Source organism: Theobroma cacao, chromosome 5 (genome assembly GCF_000208745.1).
Source record: "Theobroma cacao cultivar B97-61/B2 chromosome 5, Criollo_cocoa_genome_V2, whole genome shotgun sequence".
NCBI classification, from domain to species: Eukaryota; Viridiplantae; Streptophyta; class Magnoliopsida; order Malvales; family Malvaceae; genus Theobroma; species Theobroma cacao.
The window spans coordinates 35,746,172-35,768,629 of record NC_030854.1 but is presented as its reverse complement, the minus strand read 5'-3'; the positions used below and the strand labels follow the sequence as shown (position 1 = coordinate 35,768,629).

General features: G+C 32.6%; 3 protein-coding genes across 3 annotated transcripts; all 3 read right to left on the bottom strand.

The window, feature by feature from the left end:
• Nucleotides 11,860-16,526, bottom strand: LOC18600028 (probable aminopyrimidine aminohydrolase, mitochondrial). The gene is made up of 6 exons (XM_007030265.2): nucleotides 16,027-16,526; nucleotides 14,723-14,831; nucleotides 13,781-14,071; nucleotides 13,228-13,642; nucleotides 12,840-13,103; nucleotides 11,860-12,527 (listed from the first exon to the last, which is right to left on the bottom strand). Exons 1-6 carry the CDS (start codon nucleotides 16,350-16,352, stop codon nucleotides 12,112-12,114), a joined length of 1,821 nt encoding a protein of 606 aa, XP_007030327.2. The 5' UTR covers nucleotides 16,353-16,526; the 3' UTR covers nucleotides 11,860-12,111.
• LOC18600027 lies at nucleotides 17,061-19,506 on the bottom strand. The gene is made up of 2 exons (XM_007030264.2): nucleotides 19,200-19,506; nucleotides 17,061-18,229 (listed from the first exon to the last, which is right to left on the bottom strand). Exons 1-2 carry the CDS (start codon nucleotides 19,500-19,502, stop codon nucleotides 17,696-17,698), a joined length of 837 nt encoding a protein of 278 aa, XP_007030326.2. The 5' UTR covers nucleotides 19,503-19,506; the 3' UTR covers nucleotides 17,061-17,695.
• LOC18600026 (protein GPR107) lies at nucleotides 19,792-21,241 on the bottom strand. The gene has a single exon (XM_018121286.1). The coding sequence runs from the start codon at nucleotides 21,239-21,241 to the stop codon at nucleotides 19,892-19,894; it is 1,350 nt and encodes a 449-aa protein (XP_017976775.1). The 3' UTR covers nucleotides 19,792-19,891.

Sequence of the window (22,458 nt, the reverse complement as noted above, 5' to 3'; positions counted from 1 at the left end):
CCCATATCTATAGATGGCTGCTAACGGAGGGGGAAATAGGGGTTTGTGGCTCGTAGTTGGGTACATTACTTTTTGTTTATATATCTATTAAGTGATATTCTCTCATGACAGTTTGCCTCTAGAACCTGTTGTGCCGGGTTCAAGAAGGATCCACAGACCATCGTGGGGGCGATTGCTCTCATTGAAATTCCAATTTTCATTTTATTATAGGATAAAAAATAGTCAATATTTTTAACTCTTTATTACTTTATCCCCATTGAAATTGACCAAAAAAATATTATTATAAATATCAGGAAGAATAGAGATATAATTAAAATAAAAAGTGATTTATACAAATTATTAGGGTTTTAATATGTAAACGTAAATAAAATAGGGTTTTATAATTAATTAATTTATTGATAAATGTATCATTAAAGTTTCAAAAGATAAGGGGTTTTATGACTTAGAATGATGTAGTTATTTTATTTTCTTTAACCGACTATATAAAAATTTTCTTGAAGAGACAAAATTATAAATAAAACATGTAAAAGCTATATATAAAACATGTAACATCACAATTCTCCCCATACTTGGACAAACAAGATTATGCCTAATGAAGGGGAGAGATAACTAAAGATGTCAACGGATAGGGTATCTGTTAATTTTGAAGTATTTGATCTACTTGAACCTTATTAATAAATGAGATACCTGAATCCTACAACTATAAGATAATTTTTTAAATTTACTACTTTAAAAGTTATTTTCTTGAATTTTTTTTGGAAAATGATCAAATTCTTTTAAAAGTTATTTTCTGGTTGATTTGGTTTTAATTTTAATGCTACAACTCTTTCTCTTTTTTTTTTTCTTTCAGTTCATGTGCAGTGGAATACTTAAAACTATCCTTAATTTAGGTTTCATATTTATTTGATGTGTTTGGTTGTACATTGTACTTAGTACATATATTTACGGATGGAGCAGGAAAAAAAATTAAATTTTACAGACAAAATATTAATTCAATTGATTAATACCATTCAAGAATTAATTAAGAATTATAATATATTTCTCTTATCTTACATTATTCAAATTAATGTAAGAATTGTGATTATAATTAAAGTGTCCGTTTTTTTCAAGAAAGTGTATAATTCTTATATAATAAATAGTTATATAAGATTATTTATTTTAATTTTTTTCTCTTATTCTTCTTCTTCTTCTTCTTTAAAGAAAGTCTAATAGCTAATAGCATCATATCAAGTCAATGAGGGTTAGAATAGTAGTAGCCTAGATGTATTTATTAATGATTCTTAATTAAAGAAAGAAAACGGTTGCTTGAGTGGTTTTGTTTTTCCCCTTTAGAATCAATTTCATGGGTTTCAAGATTTTGGTGTAGTTGGTAGGTGTAAATGGTTAATTAATTATCTCCATTACCCTTGTTTTGAGGATAGATTAAAAGTAATAATAATAGTATCAATTTCATGTCTTATCTTGTCCAAGCCATTGCTTTTGGACCCTAAACCTTAAAAAAATTATAATAATAATAATAATAATAATAATAATAATAATAATAATAATAATAAATCAAAGATAATTATTTTAAAATATTGATTTTTTAAAGAATTTTTTTATTGTTTCAATTTTATTAATAAATTTTTATATTATAAAGTATTGATTGTGTTTTTTTAATTTTTAAAATACAAATTAATTCATCAAAATATTGTATTTGATTTTTTTTAAGATGATTATAATTTTGATCATTATTTTATTGGGTTTTGGACTTTGAGCTTAAACTTATTGAGTCAAGAGAAAATATAAATCTGAATTGAACTTAATGGGCTTGAAGCTTCAGCAGCCGATTCTTTCCTTTTCCTCTCTTTCTTTTATTCCCTTTCACTAATTTTTTTTTCTTTCTCACTTTAAACTCCAATCTCTTATTTTTCTTAAAACCCATAAAGTCTCTCAAATTTGGCAAAGCTTTTTCCTCTTTTGCTTTTTGTTTTTTATTTTCATTTACTTTTGTGTTTGCTTTTTTTTGGGGTTTTTTTAATTGATTTATGTTATTGGTGATTTGTAACTTCTATTTGGATTAATAATGCTAATTGATTTTTTGTTGTTGTTGTTTTGACTTCTTAGAGAGTTTTTTTTTTATTTTGTTTAAATGGATTTTCGTTACAAATTATAAGTTTAAAAAATTTCATCAATGTTCATTTTGTCAAATTTCTCATTTTTTTAAAACTTAAAAGATCTCAAATATGCTTTATATAAGATACTCTAGATAGCAAAATACCAAAAAAAACTCATATTATTAGAATATGGAAAATGACTTTAATACCTTATATATTAGAATCATTATAGTTTAGATTAGATGATTACTTGATTAGATTTATTAAGAAATATATAATTTCTAATATCTGTTGAAACTTGAAGATCAAATTGGAGATTTTCCTTCTGGCACCTTTTGTCCTTTTGACTTTTGTTTTTGTAAAGTGAAAAGCAAGTGACAGACATGAAAGACTTGTAGCTGTACCTATAATAGACTTAGTATTGTGATATATTACTTCTTTTGTATAATAACCTTGCAGCTTTAGTACTAGTTTATTTAAGATGATTGGCTTGTGAAAAACTAAAAAAATTTTCATGTGATATTCCTGGTTATAAGTTTTTTATGTGTTATGTGCTTATATACAATGAGGTTTCCTTGTTTTGTGCCTTCACTCTGTTATTGTGTTTGCTTCATTCTATCTTCTCTTCTGTTACTTCACAAAAAACTCCAACATAGTATCAAAGCACTTTAAGAGTTTTTAAGGAACCTATAAACTTTCTTTTAGTGATTGAAGATTATAAAAAAAAGAATGTTCAACTTACCTCACAAAAACTCTCAGAAATCAAAACTGAATAACCTCAACTAATTACAATGCACCAGCACTTCTTGTTTTCTCAGGAGAAAACTATGCACTATGGTCAGTGAAAATGGAAGCTTACTTACGAGCATTTGACTTGTGAGAAGTGATGAAAGTTGGTGGAAATCCACCTGAACAAAGATAAAATCTTACCATAGAGCAATTGAAGCAGCATAGTGAGGAAGTTGTAAGGTGGTTTAATTCCCTCTCTTACATCCATTCGGTAGTATCTGATATTATTTTTACACATATCATGATGTGTAAATCAACCAAAAAAGCTTGGGACAAATTAAAGGATGATGTACAGGGTAGTGTTCGAGCCAAGAAAATCCAAGCTCTAAATCTCTGGAGAGAATTTGAGACACTAAGGATGAAAGAAGAAGCAAGCTTGAAAGATTATACTGATAAAGTCATGAAAGTGGTTAATCAGCTTAGGCTCTTGGAAGAAGACGTGCTAGAGAAGAGGGTAGTCAACAAAATTCTAGTTTATTTACTAGAATAATTTGAAGCCAAGATCTAATCCTTAGAAGACTCTAAAGACCTTTCAAGCTATATAATTGTGGAGTTGGTAAATGCCTTGCAAGCATCAGAATAAAAGAGAGCAATCCGTAGAGGATCGCAGTGAAAGTGCTCTAGTAGCAAGGTAGAAAGGAGGAACCTTTTATAACCAAAAGAAAACAGAATAAAATAAAATAAAAAAAAAAAAGAGAAAGAGAAAGAAAAAAGACCAGGTGATGGTAGGAAACAAAGAACTAAATTTCCTCCATGTCAATTTTGAAAAAAAAAAATCCCTTGGAGAAGTTTTGTTGGTTTTAACCTAACGCTAAATGTCGAGCTTGCAACCAGTTTGGGCACATCGAGAAAATGTGCAAAAATAAAGCTAACTCCAGTGATCAAAAGGCTACAGTAGCAGAGGAAGTTGAGCATAATGATGAAGTGATTTTTATGACCATTTGCAAACCAAAGAAGTGAAAAAGAGATATTTGGCTCCTAGACAGCGCACATTCTAACCATATGACATGTGACAAAACACTCTTTGTTAATCTAGATCAGAGATACAAGTTAAGCGTAGAAATTGGAAATGGAGATTTTCTAAGGGTTGATGGAAAAGGCATTGTAGAAGTGGAAACCGCATCTAGTACAAGACAAATTTGTGATGTCTTTTATGTTTCTTCCATCAATCAAAATCTTTTGAGTGTTGGTCAATTAGTTGCACATGGTTATGCCTTGTTGTTCAAAGAAAAATCTTGCAAAGTGTTTGAACCCTTTGGTAAAGAACTCATGACGGTTGAGATGAAGAATAAATGTTTTCCTCTTAGTTCAAAAAAGTTTAATCACCATGCTTACTCTTGTGTTTCACATGACATCATTACATGGCATAAAAGAATGGGGCATTCGAACTTTGCATCCTTTAAGCATATGCATGATGCTAATTTAGTTGAAGACATACCTAAAATTGCCATTGTAAACTATGTGTGTGATACCTACAAATTTGGAAAGCAAGAAAAAAGGCCATTTCCCAAGCAAGCTAAGTGGAGAGTCGCACGAAAGCTACAACTTGGAAACCTAATAGTGATGGCAGCATTAATAAGCTCAAGGCTCATTTGGTAGTCAAAGTATATGTGCAAACATATGGTGTTGACTACTTAAAAACTTTTGCACCTGTTGCTAGGCTTGATACAATCAGATTTTTTGTACCAATTGTAGCTAAGAAAAATTGGAAGCTTTGGCATCTCGATGTAAAATCAGCCTTTCTCAATGGTTTGTTGAAAGATGAGATATTTATCGAACAACTTAAAGGTTTTGTGAAGTGAGGTATGGAAAATAAGGTGTGCAAACTTAAAAAGGCACTATATGGGCTTAAGTAAGCTCCTCAAGCATGATATGGAAGGATTGATGCATATTTGTGTAGCCATAGATTTCATAAGAGTGAGAGTGAACCAACTTTCTATACAAAAACCAAAGTTGATGATGAAGAACTCAGAGTTTCAATTTATGTTGATGACATTCTAGTCACTGGTCCAATGAACAACTTAATGGTAGAATTTAAGGAAAATATGATGAGGGAGTTTGAGATGACAAATCTCGAGTTGATGACATATTTTCTTGGTTTGAAATTTATCCAAACTAATGATTATATTATGCTCCACCAAAGGAAGCTTATTCTTGAGCTACTAAGGAGATTTAAAATGGAAAACTGCAAGTTTGTTAATAATCCAATAGCTGCAAACTTGAAATTGTCTTCATCAGCTAATGAAGACCCTGTAGATCCATCATTCTTTAGAAGTATCATAGGAAGTTCGTTGTATCTATCATCTTTAAGGCCAGACATCATGTTTAGCACTAGCCTACTGTCAAGATTCATGCACAATCCATCAATGGCTCACCTGACAGCAACAAAGAAAGTCCTAAGATATGTGAAAGGAAATGCAAACTATGGAATCAAATATAGCAACACTTGCAGTTATCATCTCTGTAGATATTTAGATAGTGATTAGGCTGGGAGTTTTGATGACTCCAAAAGCACCTCTGGTTTTTTTTTCTCTTTTGGTAGTGGAGTTTTTTCATGAAACTCCAAAAAACAGAAAGTTGTTGCTTAGTCATCAGCAGAAGCTGAATACATATCAACTGCAATGGCAATTAATCATGCAATTTGGTTAAGAAAAATGTTACTTGATTTTGGTTTTGTTCAAGAAAGACCTACTGATGTATAGGTTGACAACCAATCAGCAGTAGCCATGGCCAAGAATCCTGTGCAGCATTGGAGAACAAAACATATCACAGTCAAGTTTCATATGATTTGAGAGGTTGTCAAAAATGGAGAAGTCAATGTTAAGCACTACAGTTCACATGAACCACTAGCAGATATCATGACCAAAGGTCTTCCAACAGACAAGTTCTTGGCAATGCGATTAGAATTAGGTATCTTCAAAATTAATCTTTAGGAGGAGTGTTGAAACTTGAAGATCAAGTTGAAGATTTTCCTTTTGGGATCTTTTGTCCTTTTGGCTTATTTTTTGTAAAGTGAAAAGCAAGTGACAGACATGAAAAACTTGTAGCTATACCTATAGCAAACCTAGTATTATGATATATTGCTTCTTTTGTGTAATAGTCTTGCAGCTTCAGTACTAGTTTATTTAAGATTGGCTTGTGAAAAATTAAAAAAATCCTCATATGATATTCCTGGTTATAAGTCTTTTATGTATCATGTGCTTATGTAGAATGAAGTTTCCTTGTTTTGAGCCTTCACTCTGTTATTGTGTTTGCTTCATTCTATCTTCTTTTCTGTTACCTCATAAAAAACTTCAACAATATCGCTAACGAAAATGCTTTCTAAGTATAAAAGTTTGTAGAAAACAATTATCTATAATGTATTATCCCTACGTAAAAACAAAAAAAAAAATATTCTATTTAAGTTAATTAATTTGCATTATATATATATATATATTTTAAAAAAATTTACCTATCTTAGCTGGTGGATAGGGTGTTGGATGGGACACAACTTGTCTATGGATCAGGATCTTTCATGCTCTCTCCTTCCTGCTTCGTAATTTGTCTCTTTGTCAATTATTTTAAATTGAATAATTCTATCTTAACATAATATCAAACACATTCAACTAACTAATTTGATTGTCAATAATTATTGTCTGAAAATCACAACCCTTTCCTTGTTTCATATTTGTACATTTTTTCCATGTTAGTCCAACCAACTAAGACTATTATAAACCCTAAATCCGAATTGCGAACGTTCATGCAAATATAAATATAAGATAACAAAAAGGTTCATGAATGAGTCCTACTTTTTGGCCATTCTAAAATCTTTTCACAAAATCCCAATTTATTCAAAGGGTACAAAAATCTTTTCAAGTAAATGCTAATAACTTTTTTGATGGCAAGAACATGACAACAGGACAAAACCCACCAAAGAAAACAAGCAATTCCTAAGTAAAAAAAAAAAAAAAAAAAGTTAACTCCATAAAGTGGGAATAATTAATATTATAAAAAAAGAGGGTAATTTAGCTTGTATGAGAGATGTGAATCTTGTTTTAAGTTTTAATGAGCTGTCATTTGAACTAATCCACCATTGTTATAACTTTGTCTCTGAGTCTCTGATGAGTCATTAACCAATAGAAAATTCTTAATTAATGGGATTAATTAATTTTCCTTATGCCCTTTTTAGTTGTGTGTCATGTCCATTAATCAAGTCAAGTGGCAGCTAATGATGAAAAAGTGGACTTTAGATGAATCATCATCCTTATCCTAAAGTAAAAGTTGATGTTGATGACAACTATTTTTGTTAGTTTTGCATAAAAGGTAGCACAAAGCTACAAAATCCTTGCTCATTGCATTCTGCCTTTTTCTCTAGCAAGAGAAAGTTGGAAGGAAAAAAAGAATTAAGGAAAGAAAGATTCCATAGTCCTGAGGGAGGGACATGGGCATCTTATGTTCTAAATTAACATATTAGTATATTTGACCAACCTAATTATAAGATTTTAGGGAGTTGGGGTTGAAGATTAATGTGTATTATCATATAGGAAAATATGAAATTAACAGACACATGGCACATGTGTTGAGAGAAATTTACACCTTTTTCTTATAAAAAAATTGCAGCTTCTATATTGGGGTCCCAAATGATGCTATAATTGAGGACAGGTTCTCAGTGTCCTCTAAAATCCCAAAAGGCTGGAGGCCCCTTGAACCTCATCAAAGGTTATCTGGTTTGGGTTTTTTGCTTTTTACGTCTCAGGCCATTTGGGATAGCCTTCGAATGTTCACTATCTGAAGAGTCATCTCAATTCACAGCAATATAAACCCTACCTTTACTTCAAGAGCAAGATTTCAAGAATCTCTTTACTTTAGGGTTGATGTATGTAAAATATACAGGTGCCTACTCAGCAGGATTACAGGCCATAATGCTTTGGATTACAACATGAAATTTTTATCTACAAATGTGATGTCAAACAGCAGTTACTTTGCATGTAAGAAATATGGAGATCCCTTGAAGTGAAAGAAGGTCAGCTTTCATGTTTCCAAACATGTTCCATAACCTGATAGATTAACAGAACTCCTGGAACCCATATACCTAACCAGCATTTTTCCTGCACTGGTTCACTATGGAATTCCATACCAGTGGTTGTTCTTCTTGAATCATTTGAGTAATGCTAAAAGCTTCCATATATATCTGTCAAATATTAAAGGTCAACACTCAAAACCAGCTAATCAAATTTGTCAGGTTTTTCCCTGGAATGAATCCAGGATACTATTATATGCCCTGGAATAGTCATTCACCAACCAAACTTCCTTAAAACTTTTCAAATGCCCATGAATTATGATGCTGCCAGGTTTTTCAAACTAAAACTAACTCAAGACTTGGAGTTTCTAAGATATTCAGGAAAAAGTATAGTGATTGGATGATAATATTATCTAGACAGGTTTGATGCAATTCTGCTATACATATTGTTTGATGAATGTAAATTGGATGGACATGAAACAAAAAACTGTCTTTCTGAATTCACAAAGATGTGTTTTCTCGTACAGAGTTTGAGCAGACAACAACTCGAAGTTAAGAAAAAGGGGAGAGAAAACTTGTTTGGTTGCCTAAAAGACACAGTGATCCTCAAAGAAGAGAAGCCTTGGAATCTTACATGAAGCCAAGATTCCAAATCTTATTCATATAATATCCTCCATTTTCTCAGCAACCAAACATGATAAACAGAAAGGGAAGTTAAAAAGAAAGGGAAACAAAGGAAGAACAAAATTAAAAAGGAGGATAAGCCAAGCATTAGACTTGCCTAGAGGTTAATATTTTCCTCGAAGTCATCACTAGCAAATCTTGTTTGCTCCAATTATTTAGGCCATGGCTCAAATGTACAGCCATTTTTGAACAGTATAAGAATACCAATGAACATGAACAAAACTTGGCCTTGATATCTTCCTTTCAACTCTGCAAGTAATTCCATGGTCATCATCCTTGATCCAACATGTAACAATTAAAACCCCACAAAAAAAAGAAAAGAAAAGAGGAAAAAGAGTAAGAAGAAGAAGAGAGAGGCTAGGTAGAGAGAAGAGAGGGTGAGAATATTCAAGAGTGAAAGATGATTAATATATAATTGGGGGATGATTATTCTGCCTACTTCTTTCTTGGTATGTTGGACGGATGAAACAAGAGCCAAACAATAAACTAATGCAATAAAATATAAACACAAAGGTCCACGTACAAGTGAGGGCCTACTTCACATGTTTTTATCTGTTGTATTAAAATAAAAAATTATAATAAGCAAAAAATAAATAAAAATTAAGTTAAAGAAGTTCCCTTTATAATTTTAGAGTGGGGATCTAAGGTGAACCATCTAATTGTAGGGTCCATTAATTCCAAATTAAATAATTAAAATAAAATTTGGGAAATAAAAAAAAATAAAGGAAAGGAAAAGCAAGAAAAGCAGAGAAGAAGGAAGAAGAAAAGTGAACTCAATAATTAGACATGTGGAGGGATGTTGCAACTAAGACCAATATAAAAATTAAAATTTGCGTACACTTTACATTATAAAATTTTGGGTTTTTTTTCTTTGCCATTATTCTTGTTTTATATTGGTCAAGTGGCTGAAAATTTTGCAATAAATTTAATAAAAAAAAAGGGAACTAGTCTAACACAAAAGGGCTAGTTTACATATTTGAGAGGATGTTACATGCTTCCAAGAACTTGCATGAGATTTAGATTCATAATAGGTGGATGGGTTTTGGTTGTTTTCTGTAATTTAATTAATTAAAAATGTTTTTTTTTGTTACATATCTATATAATTTGTTCATTGTATAATATATGAAATGCAAGATTCATGTATTGTTATAGTGTTTTAGAGGGTAGGGCTCCTATATATTGCTTTTCAAGGCAATAGTTGTTGTAATGATTATTTGTGTGCTTTTGTAATGTAAAAACTTAATGGCCTCTATATACTTTATAGGCATACTTGTTTGGTTGGTCACTAACTTTAATATATATATTGCTTCAAATCTTACATTTTCTCTTTTTGTGGGCAATAGAATTTTTAATTTGTTATGAGATACAAACTCATGTATCATTATGTTAATGTATTTAAATTTTTATCATCTCCAACTATATATCCTATAATTTTTTGCAGCATATTCACACTTCCTGCATGTAGATAATGTTTTTTTTTTAGTTGAAAAAACATTGATTTTTTTTAATTTATGATTCTCCAGAAAAAGGTTAATTTCCTGAAAAGGCAACCATTATATATATATATATATATATATATATATATATATATTATTATANACATATATATATATATATATATATATATATATATATATATATTTATATTCATATTTTGTTGTTTCATGACAAGAAAAAACATAAAGAATTGAGTCAATCATCAAACAAAAAATAATAAAAGGGAAGAGCAAAGCAAGAAGGAAAAGAGAAGATGGTGGGTCTCATATATTATAGTAACAGTTATCAGACAAACCCCAATTTTTTTTTTTTTATGGCAAAACACTTTGTCCTTTAACAAATTTAAAAAAAGAAAAAAAGAAAAAAATATTTTGAGGTACAAAAATGGTGATGATCGAACATTAAAAATTCTTCATTAGAATAGACAGTGGAGAAGGTCTAATGGTTCATATAGGATAGTCTCAAATCCAAGTTTAAAAGTCAATTAAGCTGATTGGATTAACTATTTAATTGTGGAACTTTTTTTAATTTGGGTTCGATTCCAAGTGCTTATCCAACTATTAAGCCTTTAGTCTATACTGTCCATTAGTTGCTTAGGGTCATCCACGATGTCCCAACCCATAATTTTATTTCAAGAAAATCAACCTTCAATTGCTTGATCAGCAACATTAGATTATTTTCATTTAAGAAAAATAATTTCAGTATAAGATTTCTTTTTCCTTAATAGTTTTTTGTTAGATTACGATACGATTATAATGTTATTAATTTATAACTTGTATATTTATCATAATTATGTTAACAAATACCATGTATAAACAATTTAGATTAAGTAATCTTAAAGAATACTTAATTCTATATAAATTCATGCTTTTGTGCTTCTTAATTTTTAATTTCTAATTTTTCATATACATGTATTATATATATATATATATATATTATATTTTGTCATTAACAAAAAAAATTTAAAAAAATTGTAATGTGAACCAATCATTGATGGACAAGTAACCAAGCTTTGTTAAAATCAAACTCCATGAAAAGGAAGGTTAGTGCAAATAATGATTGAAAACTCAATAGTAATCACATCAAAAGGATTAGTGATAATAGTTAATCCCACTCAATTAACTCTTTTATTAATTAAAAACCATGATTCTCGTACAAGTAGACATTGGTGCCCACCAGATCATGGTTTCCACCAAACAAGATTTTTCTTGACACCTAACTTTTTATTTTTATTTTTTTTGAATTATTTTTTTCCCATTTGGCACAGCTAAGCAATGATATATAAAGTTAACAAAACCCACTATTTAGAAAAATAATATTTCATGAAAATGCATTTTACGTGGGCTCACATAAAAAACACAAAATGACAGAAAGGGAGTGATGGTCAACATACTAACTTTGATGTGCTTACTGCTTTCATTATGGAAATGCAGTTGAAGTGCATGTACCATATGAGCAAAACTATGATGACCCAAAATTAGGAAAGGGATTTCAATGAGATGTTATCATCATTAGAGTTTTGAACATTGATGTTACACTTTAATTAAAACCAAAATCCCCAACAAGAACTTTCTAATAGACCCATGATTCTGTCAAGCCCAATCGATGGATGCCAAGTACCATTTTGATCAAAACATTACAAAGTCTATCTGATCCACAAAATCAGGTTTTCATTATTGCATTAAGTCCTAAATCTCTTACCAGTGGCTCCCAAGTCCTAAATCTTTGATTAGTCACATATTCACATATGTCAAATGCTTGAAAATTTAAAGTGACATAGTACTAGAAATGGTGTGGGGGCAAAATGAAAACTTTACTTAAAACTTGTGGTAGTTACATGATATTGTCAAAAAAGTTCTTTTAGGAATTCAGTGGAGGCAGCTGCCCAATACTATCAAAAAGTTTTTTTGGGGATTGCTGCCACCACTGGCCCCATTGTAAAATTCTCTGTATAAACGGTTCCTTCATCTGTCCTAAACTAACAAGAAGATGATGATGGCTGATAGGTGCCAACCCAAAAAAAGGGGAAAAAAAAAATACAAGATTCTACCACCCCAAAACGAAGGCATGAATGTCATCCCAGCTAGAGGCAGTGTAAAGAATTCCTGATTGCCCCTTCCAAATACAAGGGCTTCCTTCAGCATATTCCTTCTGTTTCTTAACCAAGGCAGGGTACAATGGGACAAAAGAAATACCATACCGTCTCGCCACTCTCCTTAGGCTTGTACTAGACCCCCCAATCACAATACCTATATCTGCTTTCAGCAGACAAAGCAAATCACCTACTGAATCTCCAATGTAAACAGTCAAGTTCTTTCTGTCATTGCCACAGTCTTGTAAGATATCATTGAAAGCTTGAATCTTGTCGATAGGAGACTCCACCTTCCTAACAATTTCACCCGTGGATACTGATTCTTCAAAACTGAACTCATTTGCATGTATGGTTAGATCATCTACACCCCCTGCTTAAAATGAATAAGTAAAGAAAATCATTTCACTTATTAATGGACTTTCTATCAGTATTAGCAGTCAGTACTTGAACATAGAGAAAAAGCTACAGAAAAGATTGCAGAAACAAAAAAAAAAAAGAAGAGGGTAGGGGGTTGAGGAATGGGGATGTATTCAGACATTCAGTTTCTCCACAGACATGAAATCATTAAATCACACAACACTCAAGAGTGCACTCAAAGCAACTGATAAGTTAGAAGTAGAAGATGATGGAAGGAAAGCTATTCACATACTTATTATGTAATGCTAGGAGGGAAAGACCATACCTGAAGAAAATGCAGCCCTGATGAGATCAGCACACCAACAATAAGAAAGCACATGGATATTGGCATTAAGATTTTCATTCTTTATGATTTTCTGAAAGAAATCAATGCAACCACTTTGAAGAATCAGAAGTTCACCAGCTCGTTTAATGTCTTCAAGATTTAGACCCTTAAGTACACCTGACTCAATCACCCTAGAATTCGCCTTTTTCTCAAAGTCTGAGAGTTGCTCAAGAGCTTTATGCAGAGCTTCATAGTTGAACTCCACTGTAAAACCACAGGAAGTAAAAAACAATGTCAAAGGAACTAGTTGATATGTTAATGACATCTTTTCGAAGATTAAACATATAATGTTAAAACTTTAAAATGTCATTCTTGTATGTTGCTCTACCTTTCTCAGACGGTAAAATGCTTTCTATGCATTGTTCATACTCTTCTGTGTATTGACCAGAAAGTAGACTCCATGTGCTCCTCAGCTCAGGCGACGACATCCTAGCAATTTGACTTTCCGGTTGGTTCTGATCAGATTTTGGGGCTCTTAGTATTGCTATCTCCGCCAAAATGGCAGATGAATCAACAACTGTGCAAGTAAGATCGAAGTCAGAAAATATCATAAGACGATCTTGTGCAGGGTCATGCTCCCTAGTCAGAGGAGCAACAGTGGGCTGAGTAAGCGGTTGAGCATAGAAGAACTCTATTTCAAGTTTCATGGCTTGGTGATAAAGCTTCTCAATGATGTCTAGTTCCTCGCCTGTCAATGAGACACTAAGTTTATCCAGCAAGTCTTCGGTTTGCAGAGATGATGCCTAAATTCAAAGAGTGGAACAGTTAAGCCGAGGGAGTTAAAAGGCCTTTTTATGTAGTGATTTTTTCCTCCAAGACTGTAATAAGTATAGTAAAATCAAGTTGACCCCTGGAAACAATTAATGCAATCAATGCTATACCTGAAAACCTTCAGAAGAATAATTCTCAATCCACTTTTTGTATGGGTGATCTCGCTCATTGGGTCCTAGAAGTGCCTTAAACTCCTTACCCAGATAGGCATACAGCGCCATGCAAGGTGTCATGGCCCCTAGAGTGTAAGCTGCAATTTTTGTTTTCTCAAATGGGGTGGCGAGTTTTCCCGCAGCTTTTAGCCCTTCAACCTTCCCAGAAGCTGTTGCCAGCAAGAATTCTGTGTACTTTACAGTCGCAGAATTGACAGTGCTTTCTTTAACAATGTCGGAACTCCACTCCTGTAGAACTCCAGCATTCAAACCATGAGGACACCCTTACAAGACAAGAACTAAGGAGAAATAGATAAAATATGAATTATTAAGTAACTATTTTAGAGAGTATAAGGCTTCATAGTATTGTAAAAGGGATAACAAGGCAGATAGTAACTATTCAAACAAGTCTGATTATTTCCTCAAATCTCTTTACAAGACTTCTCTGAGTGATGATTTATGGGCCTAATCATATCAACGTCCAACCTGCTTCACTTGCAACTTGCTACCTACCTAAAGGCCCAAATATTTCATTGCTAGCCTTCTATATCATCAGTAAATGAAACTGAAATCAAAGCAATGGACTTTTCATGTCATTAATAAATTGAATAAGAAAATAGATGTTGAGTGCCTGACATGACCTAAACTGCTTGGTAAAAATGTCTCGACTAAATCTCTATTTTAGATGATGATATCATATGCCAGTTGACCCAAGCTAACATCTTCTAGACACCAATATTTTCCTAATAAGTCCTGTTTTAACTATTTGGCTACACAGTATTTTATAAATCTACAAGCAATAGCAATACCAAAGAAAAATTCAATTTTATTTTTTGATCTAGCTTTTCTAACAATTGAGCATGTACTAAGCAACAAAAAAGAAGAATCCTTTTATCATACCTTTACAAAAGAATCATGCATTTTTAGCTCATCCAAGACACTCTTCCTTAACTTCGAGATTGCTAACTTTGCATCATCATCATCTGCACAGTCTTCCGCCAATTCATAACTGAAATCCAGATTGAAAGAAACACAAAACCATTAAGGACCTACATATAAACAGCACAAGCCAATTCAAATTAAAACTAGCTAAGGAATATAGATATGCCTTTTTAATCTACCACTACATGTCAATTTAAATTCTGGAAACTGAAACTCACCTCAAGTAACGTAATTACTTTTTCCCCAAATAATAACAATATAACCCTCCAATTGGTTACTGAGAAAGCTGACAAAAAGAAAAGAAAAGAAACATCTGAATAATTACTTAAGCAACCACATGGCGCTTAGAAATTAAAACTTCATTCATCTTCTTTTCCTACACTTTCTCAGCAACCAATAACTAGAAGGGGTTGAAAAATAGCTATATCAATCCTAAAACAGAAATTCAATGCTCAAACATCAGCAGCGTTGCACAGAAAAGAAGATCCCTGTCTACAATCCCAAATGCTCACTTTGCACAACCAAACAAAATGGTGAAAAATTCATGATGCTATCCCTTAACAAGAATATCAGCAAGAATGCAGACAAATGCACCAATTCTACATTACCAATGAGTTGAAAACTATATGCAAAATCTTCAATTTTCATTCAATCTTGAATTAAATACAACTAAACAGATCCTCAATGGGCAAATTTATCAAACCTTTCCTACATAAACCTTCAGAAAGATAAGAGTAAAAAGTCAAAATCAGAATTCTAAACATTTCAAAAGCAAGTTAATTCGTATCAATATAGCAAATTAACCAATTCATAAATATTTTAGATGTTTCTTTTTTTACAAAATAAAAAATAAAAGATCTTCATGATTCAAAAGATCCATTTTCATTTTCTTCTAACTAAACTGTGTATGCAACCTAAAGATACTCAAGCAATTAACCATTGAAAGGAAATATCAGCCTCCAAGGGCAAAATCCAAGATTGAGATTTCAATTCCCTTTCCTCTTCTCCACACCCTCAAAGAAACTATCCAGTAATACCAAATAAGCAAACAAATGAAACAAAAAAGTAAAATGCACCTAAACAACCCTCCACCCCTAAAGTACACTACTTTAGCAACTAGAATAATAATAAAGAAACCCCAAGATTCTATTTCTCCAAAAGAAATGAACAAATAGAAAGAAGTATTAGAAAGAGACCAAAACCCAGACTGAAAATTCCATGAAAAGGACCAAAAGAAATAAGAAGAAAGAAAAAGGACTCACGCTTGAGCAAAGGCTTTGAGAAAATGAACATCTTGGGCAATATAATGACGAAAAGTGTCGATCTTGAGAGTCCCAGAAGCTAAACACAGAGCAAAAGGAGAGTAAAGAGAGAGCAAGGACTCTCTTCGAAACTCCAACCAGAACTTTCTCGCTAGACCTTCTTCGCTGGGGAAACCGGCGGCTACGGCGGACTTTGAAGGGATCGCCATTGGATTTGACGATCTCCGAGGTGGCGGAGGTGGCGATGAGTACACTCGGTGGTGGGATCGGGCGAGGTGGAAGAGGGTTTTGATTGGGTTTGGAGAGGAAGAAAAGAGTAAGCGCATCAAAGACAGAAAAAGACAGATAGAGAGAGAGAGAGAGAGCGAGCGAGCGAGAGAGCGACAGAGTGCGTTGGCAGTTGCTTTTGTTGGTAATGAGGAGGGAGGAGAGGTTGTGAAAAGGGAGGGAAGGTATTTATATAGTTATATATTCAGTGAATTCTACTCCCTAATTTCTGAACATTGTTTCTTTCTTTTTGTTTTTTAGTACTACATTTCTTTTATTCCTTATTTACACACTTATTTACTTTTTATTTGGCTTTACATTTTTGGGTTAGTTTTATTATTTTCTTTTCTTTTTCTTTTAGTACAATTAAATTTGATGATATTTATTGTCCGACACTTATTTTAATGTATAGACTAATAAAACTTCGATATCGAAAATAATTATTTTTCTATATCTATTCAAAAATAAAATGATGGACAAAAAATGTACCATTTTCTTACTCTTTTTTGTTTTTTTTTTTTTGCATTTAAGAATTATTGGAAAGCCCTATTAACCTTGCAAGCAACTATATTAGAGTATTAATGTTAATTTGATTTACTTACACATCCAATGTTATTATGCCTTTGAAACAAATAAAAACCTCTTTTTGAGGGAAAAAACATAAAGCAAGTTGAATTGAAGTTTTTATTTGTGGGCTCTTGTTTGGACTTTGGACTTCATTTTCATCACTTCTTTCTATTTTCTCAAACCCATATATACAATCATGATTCATGAATCATCAGCTAGGACAGAACCCATAGATGTAAAGAAGCCCAAGAACATAATCCTTTTGCAGTGTTGTTTGCTCAACCTGATTTTAAACAAGTTTATATGGATTCTGCGCCCAAAGATCAGTGGACTGGAGAGAGGACTCTGTTTAGAAGAGGAAGATGCACTTCAATATGAAAATTTGAAGGAGCCCACTCAGTGTCAATACATGTAGAAGAAGCTCCTGCTCTTGTACATTCAGGCAGGAATGGGTCAATGGCTATTGAAGCCAATGATTACGTTTGAAGACCTCCTATCCCCGCCCAGGGTTCCCCACTCTTCTCACCAAAACGAAGGGAGGGGAGGAAGACAAATGAAAGTGTATTATACTGCCGATATATGGTTATAAGGTTTCATCTTCTAGCTAGGAGATGGAGAACAAGTTTGGACATGGCCCATAAAAGGATACGAAGCAAGATATGTGCATGAAAATGTTACTGGAAGACATTACTGACTTATCTTACTTTGCTTTCCAAAGTTACTTGCAGCATCAAATCAGCACTTAATGCGTCTAAGCAGCAGCAACATAGACATGAAAAGTTCATGCTTCTTCTTTCCATCTAACGGGACCGTGTAATTTCTAGTGGGCAGAAAATCAAAATAGGAACCTAGTCCAAGAGCCCAAGAATGGAAAAACGGCAATCAACACCCTCAGCAGCAAGGGTGTATCTCTGACTCTCCCTATCCTACCAAATTTACCCTTCTTTTGTTGCTTTGGTAGTCCATTTCCCTTTTGACTTGGTGCCCTCTTTTGGGTCTCCACTTGATCATCCAGTTGATCCCATCCACCAAACTTGGGGCCTCTCTTGGCACCCTTATCATGTAAATCACCATCCATATTCAACCAGGAGCTATAAGTTGCCTTCTCTCCACCATTCCTATTTGCTTCTTGTTTTCTCTTGTTTGTTCTCACACTTTTAGGAGCCCTTGTAGAATGTTTCTTCTTGGCCTTGGGGCTGGATGTGGATTTCCATCTCTTACTCGTCCTTCTTGAAACCTTATCAAACACAAGGGAAAGCGCTGACTGCCCTAGTGGAACTGCTAATGCCATGATAAAAGCATTCGGGCCTGATCCCAGCAACAACGATATGGCAATGGCCGGTACCATCCAACCAAAAGCTCTAAATACCTGCATGTAACATCTTTAAGGTAAGTAATTGCCATCATCAAGAAGCATGAAGTCAACATTATAAGTATCATGAAGAAGTTGCGATATGTAAACATATGAAGCCTGCTAGTTTATGATGAATTAAAGAATATACATATTACAACTAATTTTAAGATTTTAACTACTCCAAATATGTCAGAAATTAGAAAAGTAACTGAAAGATAAATTATTCATATAACCAGATAAGCTATGATGTCCTACCAAAAATGTATAAACGACAAGAATATTACCTTTTTCCCTGAAAAAACAATTTACACATTTGCAAAGAAAGATGGAAATTATAGTAGCAAATTTGAATACGTCTTTATATTAGTTGAGGCATTTAAAATTTACTACTACTCATTAGATGACCCCGTTATGATACTGCTGATGATGCTAAGAAAGACTTCAGCCAGCAAGCTTGCTCCTTCCTATCAACTTTACATATAGCAATCTTTTTCTGTATGTATTTGTAACAGCCAGAGAAAGATTGCACTCTGCTAGAATATCCCCACATCCCCTTTCTTTGCAGCCTTATTGTGAAACAACTTTCAATTATTCTTGAATCAAAAGTTACAGAAAACTCAACATGTCCAACAGAAAATCAATAAAATGAGAAACAGAGAGAAAAAGAGTTTAAAGGAGGATACCCTTTCCTCCTTCATGATAGCTACTTTCCTCATTACTACCACAAGTAGCTTTCAAGGCTAAACCTTCATTTTTTATCTCTCAATCAGATGTTTAACACCTTAGGCCTTCTCCCCCCCAAATTCACATCATTTCTCAACACCAAAAGAATTAACCCAATCATAAAAACTTACCCCTTTACTTACGTTTACTACTAATTTCAATCCTCAACTAAAATTCAATCAATTTTCTCAATGACCCAACAAAGTTCAATCACTAAAAAAATAAATAAAAGAACTTCATTTTACACATAACTTTTAGCTACCTTAAAAACCCAGAACTCATCATCCTCATCAAGGTCCCAGACATCATCGTAATCATCGAAATCAGACCACCAGATCCTCTGCTTCCGGCTGCTGCTGAACTCGAACTCATCATCAACGTCGTCGGAGTTCTGAGAATCGAATCTGAACTGTCCACCTGTCTGGCTGGACCCAGTGGAACTGCAGCGTACGATGTTGGTGTTCGCAGACCTGGTGGTGTTTAAGGTTTTGTTAAGGTTGAGAAGAGGGAGTGAAGTGAAAGGTGGAGCTGCAAGTTTAAGGAAGGGGATAAGCTGAGTCCCCATTGGTTTGGATAATTCATTTCTTAATTTCTTTTTATAGGTTATTGTCTAAATTTTTTTATTAAATATATTTATTTTATTTTAAATCAAATAAATTTTTATAATTAATTTTTAATTATAATTATCATTAATTAAATCATTACTTGTCATTTGTCATTTTCTGTAACATAATGGTAAAATTATATAAATTATTTTCTTATGATAATACTTTTAAAGTATATGAAAACTTAAATTTTTGTTCAAATTATATAATAAATTTATTTTTAAATTTCAAAAGAGAAATAACGAAATCATATATAAAGTTTCAGATTTTCTTTTGAGGAAGAAGAAAAATTGTACATAACATTACAAACCCATGCTGAACTGTGGATTCTCAAAGGTGAAAAGAAGCCCTATAGTTCAAATGAGTCATCTTCTTCCAACATTTGAGCTGCTGCATTCTCTTCCTCATCATTAATCACTAAATATGGGTTTTTTTCCATTGGCTGAAAATTATAGAAAATAAACACATAGAAAGCCAAGCTTGCACCCTCTTCCAAAACAGTCATCATCCACTCCAATCTGTAATTCAGGAATGCCCCGACTGCTGAAACCATGATTCTTGTGAAGTACAAATATCCCATCACAACTATGTAAAACTGCTTGAAAAGTGTCAACTTTTCCAGGTTTTTACCGGCTTTTCCATCTGTCTTGGATGCTTCCCTCAAGCTTTTTATTGACCAAATGATTGGAAAAAACACTACACAGCAACAAGCAATGTCGATCAACAAGAAGAGTTGGTTCCAAGTCATCCAATCCCTTGTTGCAGGCCCGGTTTCACTGATAACCACGTAAGTTATGTTTTCAAGAACCTGTAAAGGGATTACTGTCATCAAAACCTGTTTTTCGCGTTCCTGAAGGTAAGGTTTCAGGAATGACCAGCCTGTTCCTATCAGGATTATCACAGTGAATAACATGATTCCTTTGAAGAATCCGAAAATGTAAAATGCCACATCCCATCCGTGGGGAGTGCCCGTTTTCCTGACATACATTTTGTCCTCAGAGGCACAAATCATTTTAAGGCACTTGAATAGAAGCAATGCGGCCATTATTAAATGAATCTTCTCAACTCTAGGCTTCTGATTGATACAGGCAAAAACCCAATTAAGGAGAAATGCTGCGTATATCAAAAAGAAGAAAAAAAAGAGTTTTGGCAATGGGGTTTGGCCTGCAGGCAGGAAATCCTTTTCACCTTCTTTCAGGTTAAACATTTCAGTATGGACATGCATTGACACTCTGAATTCTGGCTGACAGTTTCCGAATACCAAACTATATTTATCAGGATCATCGATTTCTATAGAACCGCTATAAGTTGAATCAGCAGTAAGGTTTTCGAACTTGAATATGACTTTGCCATACCTTCTCGATAATACACAAAAGCCTTCACTGGACTCTGATTCATTCCAAATGCTTCGCAATGAATGGATGTTAGCAATGAAAAATCCCATGGAGGAAGGGTTGGGTTGGGTTTTTTGATGCCTCGATGTCCATGAAACATTCCTTACTGAGATTTCTACATGGCCATTTTTGCTAAATCCGAAGCTCTCAAATAAGATCATAGATCGGTAATCATCGAAAACCCAAGTGTTCTTGATCTCAGACAAGGAGACTGGGATGCTTGACAAAATGAATAATAATGCATATAAGAGTTGGAGTAGAGGGTGATGGAGAAAAGTTGTATAGAAATTGAAATGTTCCATCATGTGTGATCAATATGGCAACTGATCTTTCCAGAGGAGAAAACACTGACAAATGGTAAACAAATTAGAAGATTTCTGTGAGAATTTCCATTGAAACAATGTTGGAACTTGGATGGTTGATAATTGTGGTAAAAGTAAAAGAGGAACGGTTTATGTGCCAAAGAAATTGGGAGAGTAAGGGAACAATCATAGAACATGTGTCGATTTCATACAAACTAATACAAAGGATTTCTTGCCACCTAGCTCGTCTGATAAACTGTTTCACGTCTCAAGCCTTAATTTGGTGTTGTAGAAACATGAATTTTAAATGGAGATTATATTTTTATATTTATTTCATAAATACTCTCTTGTTTTTCGTAACATGATTCACACAATAAATCATATTAATATATGTAAAAGTGATTATCGAAATTTATCACTAGTGTACAATTTAAAAGAAGACATTATTTAATCGATAAATTAACAAAATTTAATACATTATGTAAAATATGAATTATTATAATTTTTATATTACGCGATAATGTTTATACATGATAATTTCTCTCCTATGTAAGACAGGTAAATAACTCATAGCATGTTTGGTTGGGGGAATGGCTAAGCCATTCCCCCTTTATTCCCAAGGAATTTTTATTCCTTTGTTTGGTTGGAAAATGATCCAAGGAATAGCCATTCTTATGGAATGGCTATTCTTCAAAATCTTTCAAAACCAAGGAATAGCTAATACCACCCTCCCCATGGTATTAGCTATTCCATGGTTGAAGAATAAATTTAAAAATTAATAAAGACAAAAATACCCCTTACAAGTTTAAAAATTTACAACTTTATTAGTATAAAATATTATTTTTCTCTCTCTCCTCTTTCTCTCCCTTGATTCCAATTTTTAATAAAATATTAATCATTAAAATTATAAATAAAATATTAATATTAAAATTTCAAATTATTAATAAAATAAATTATAAATTATTCCTATTTAAAAACAAAATAAATTAAAAATAAATAAACATAATATCATTTAAATTAGATAAACAATATTAATAATTAAATCATCAATTATTAATATTTAAATAAATTACCAATTATTATATTTAAAAATAAAATAAAATAAAAAATTAATCATAATAAAATTTAAATTAAATAATATTAATATTTAAATTTATTTATTATTAATATTTTAAATAAATTATCAATTATTAATATTTTAAAAATAAAATTAAAATAAA

Excerpts from the sequence above, each read along its gene's own strand:
- LOC18600026 (XM_018121286.1), bottom strand. The coding sequence starts at position 21,241 with ATGATGGAACATTTCAATTTCTATACAACTTTTCTCCATCACCCTCTA.
- LOC18600027 (XM_007030264.2), bottom strand. The coding sequence starts at position 19,502 with ATGGGGACTCAGCTTATCCCCTTCCTTAAACTTGCAGCTCCACCTTTC. Across the intron at positions 18,230-19,199 it reads ATGAGTTCTGGGTTTTTAAG|GTATTTAGAGCTTTTGGTTG; the intron begins GTAGCTAAAAGT and ends TGTTACATGCAG.
- LOC18600028 (XM_007030265.2), bottom strand. The coding sequence starts at position 16,352 with ATGCGCTTACTCTTTTCTTCCTCTCCAAACCCAATCAAAACCCTCTTC. Across the intron at positions 13,643-13,780 it reads ATTCTTCTGAAGGTTTTCAG|GCATCATCTCTGCAAACCGA; the intron begins GTATAGCATTGA and ends CTTTGAATTTAG. Across the intron at positions 13,104-13,227 it reads CATTTTACCGTCTGAGAAAG|TGGAGTTCAACTATGAAGCT; the intron begins GTAGAGCAACAT and ends GTGGTTTTACAG.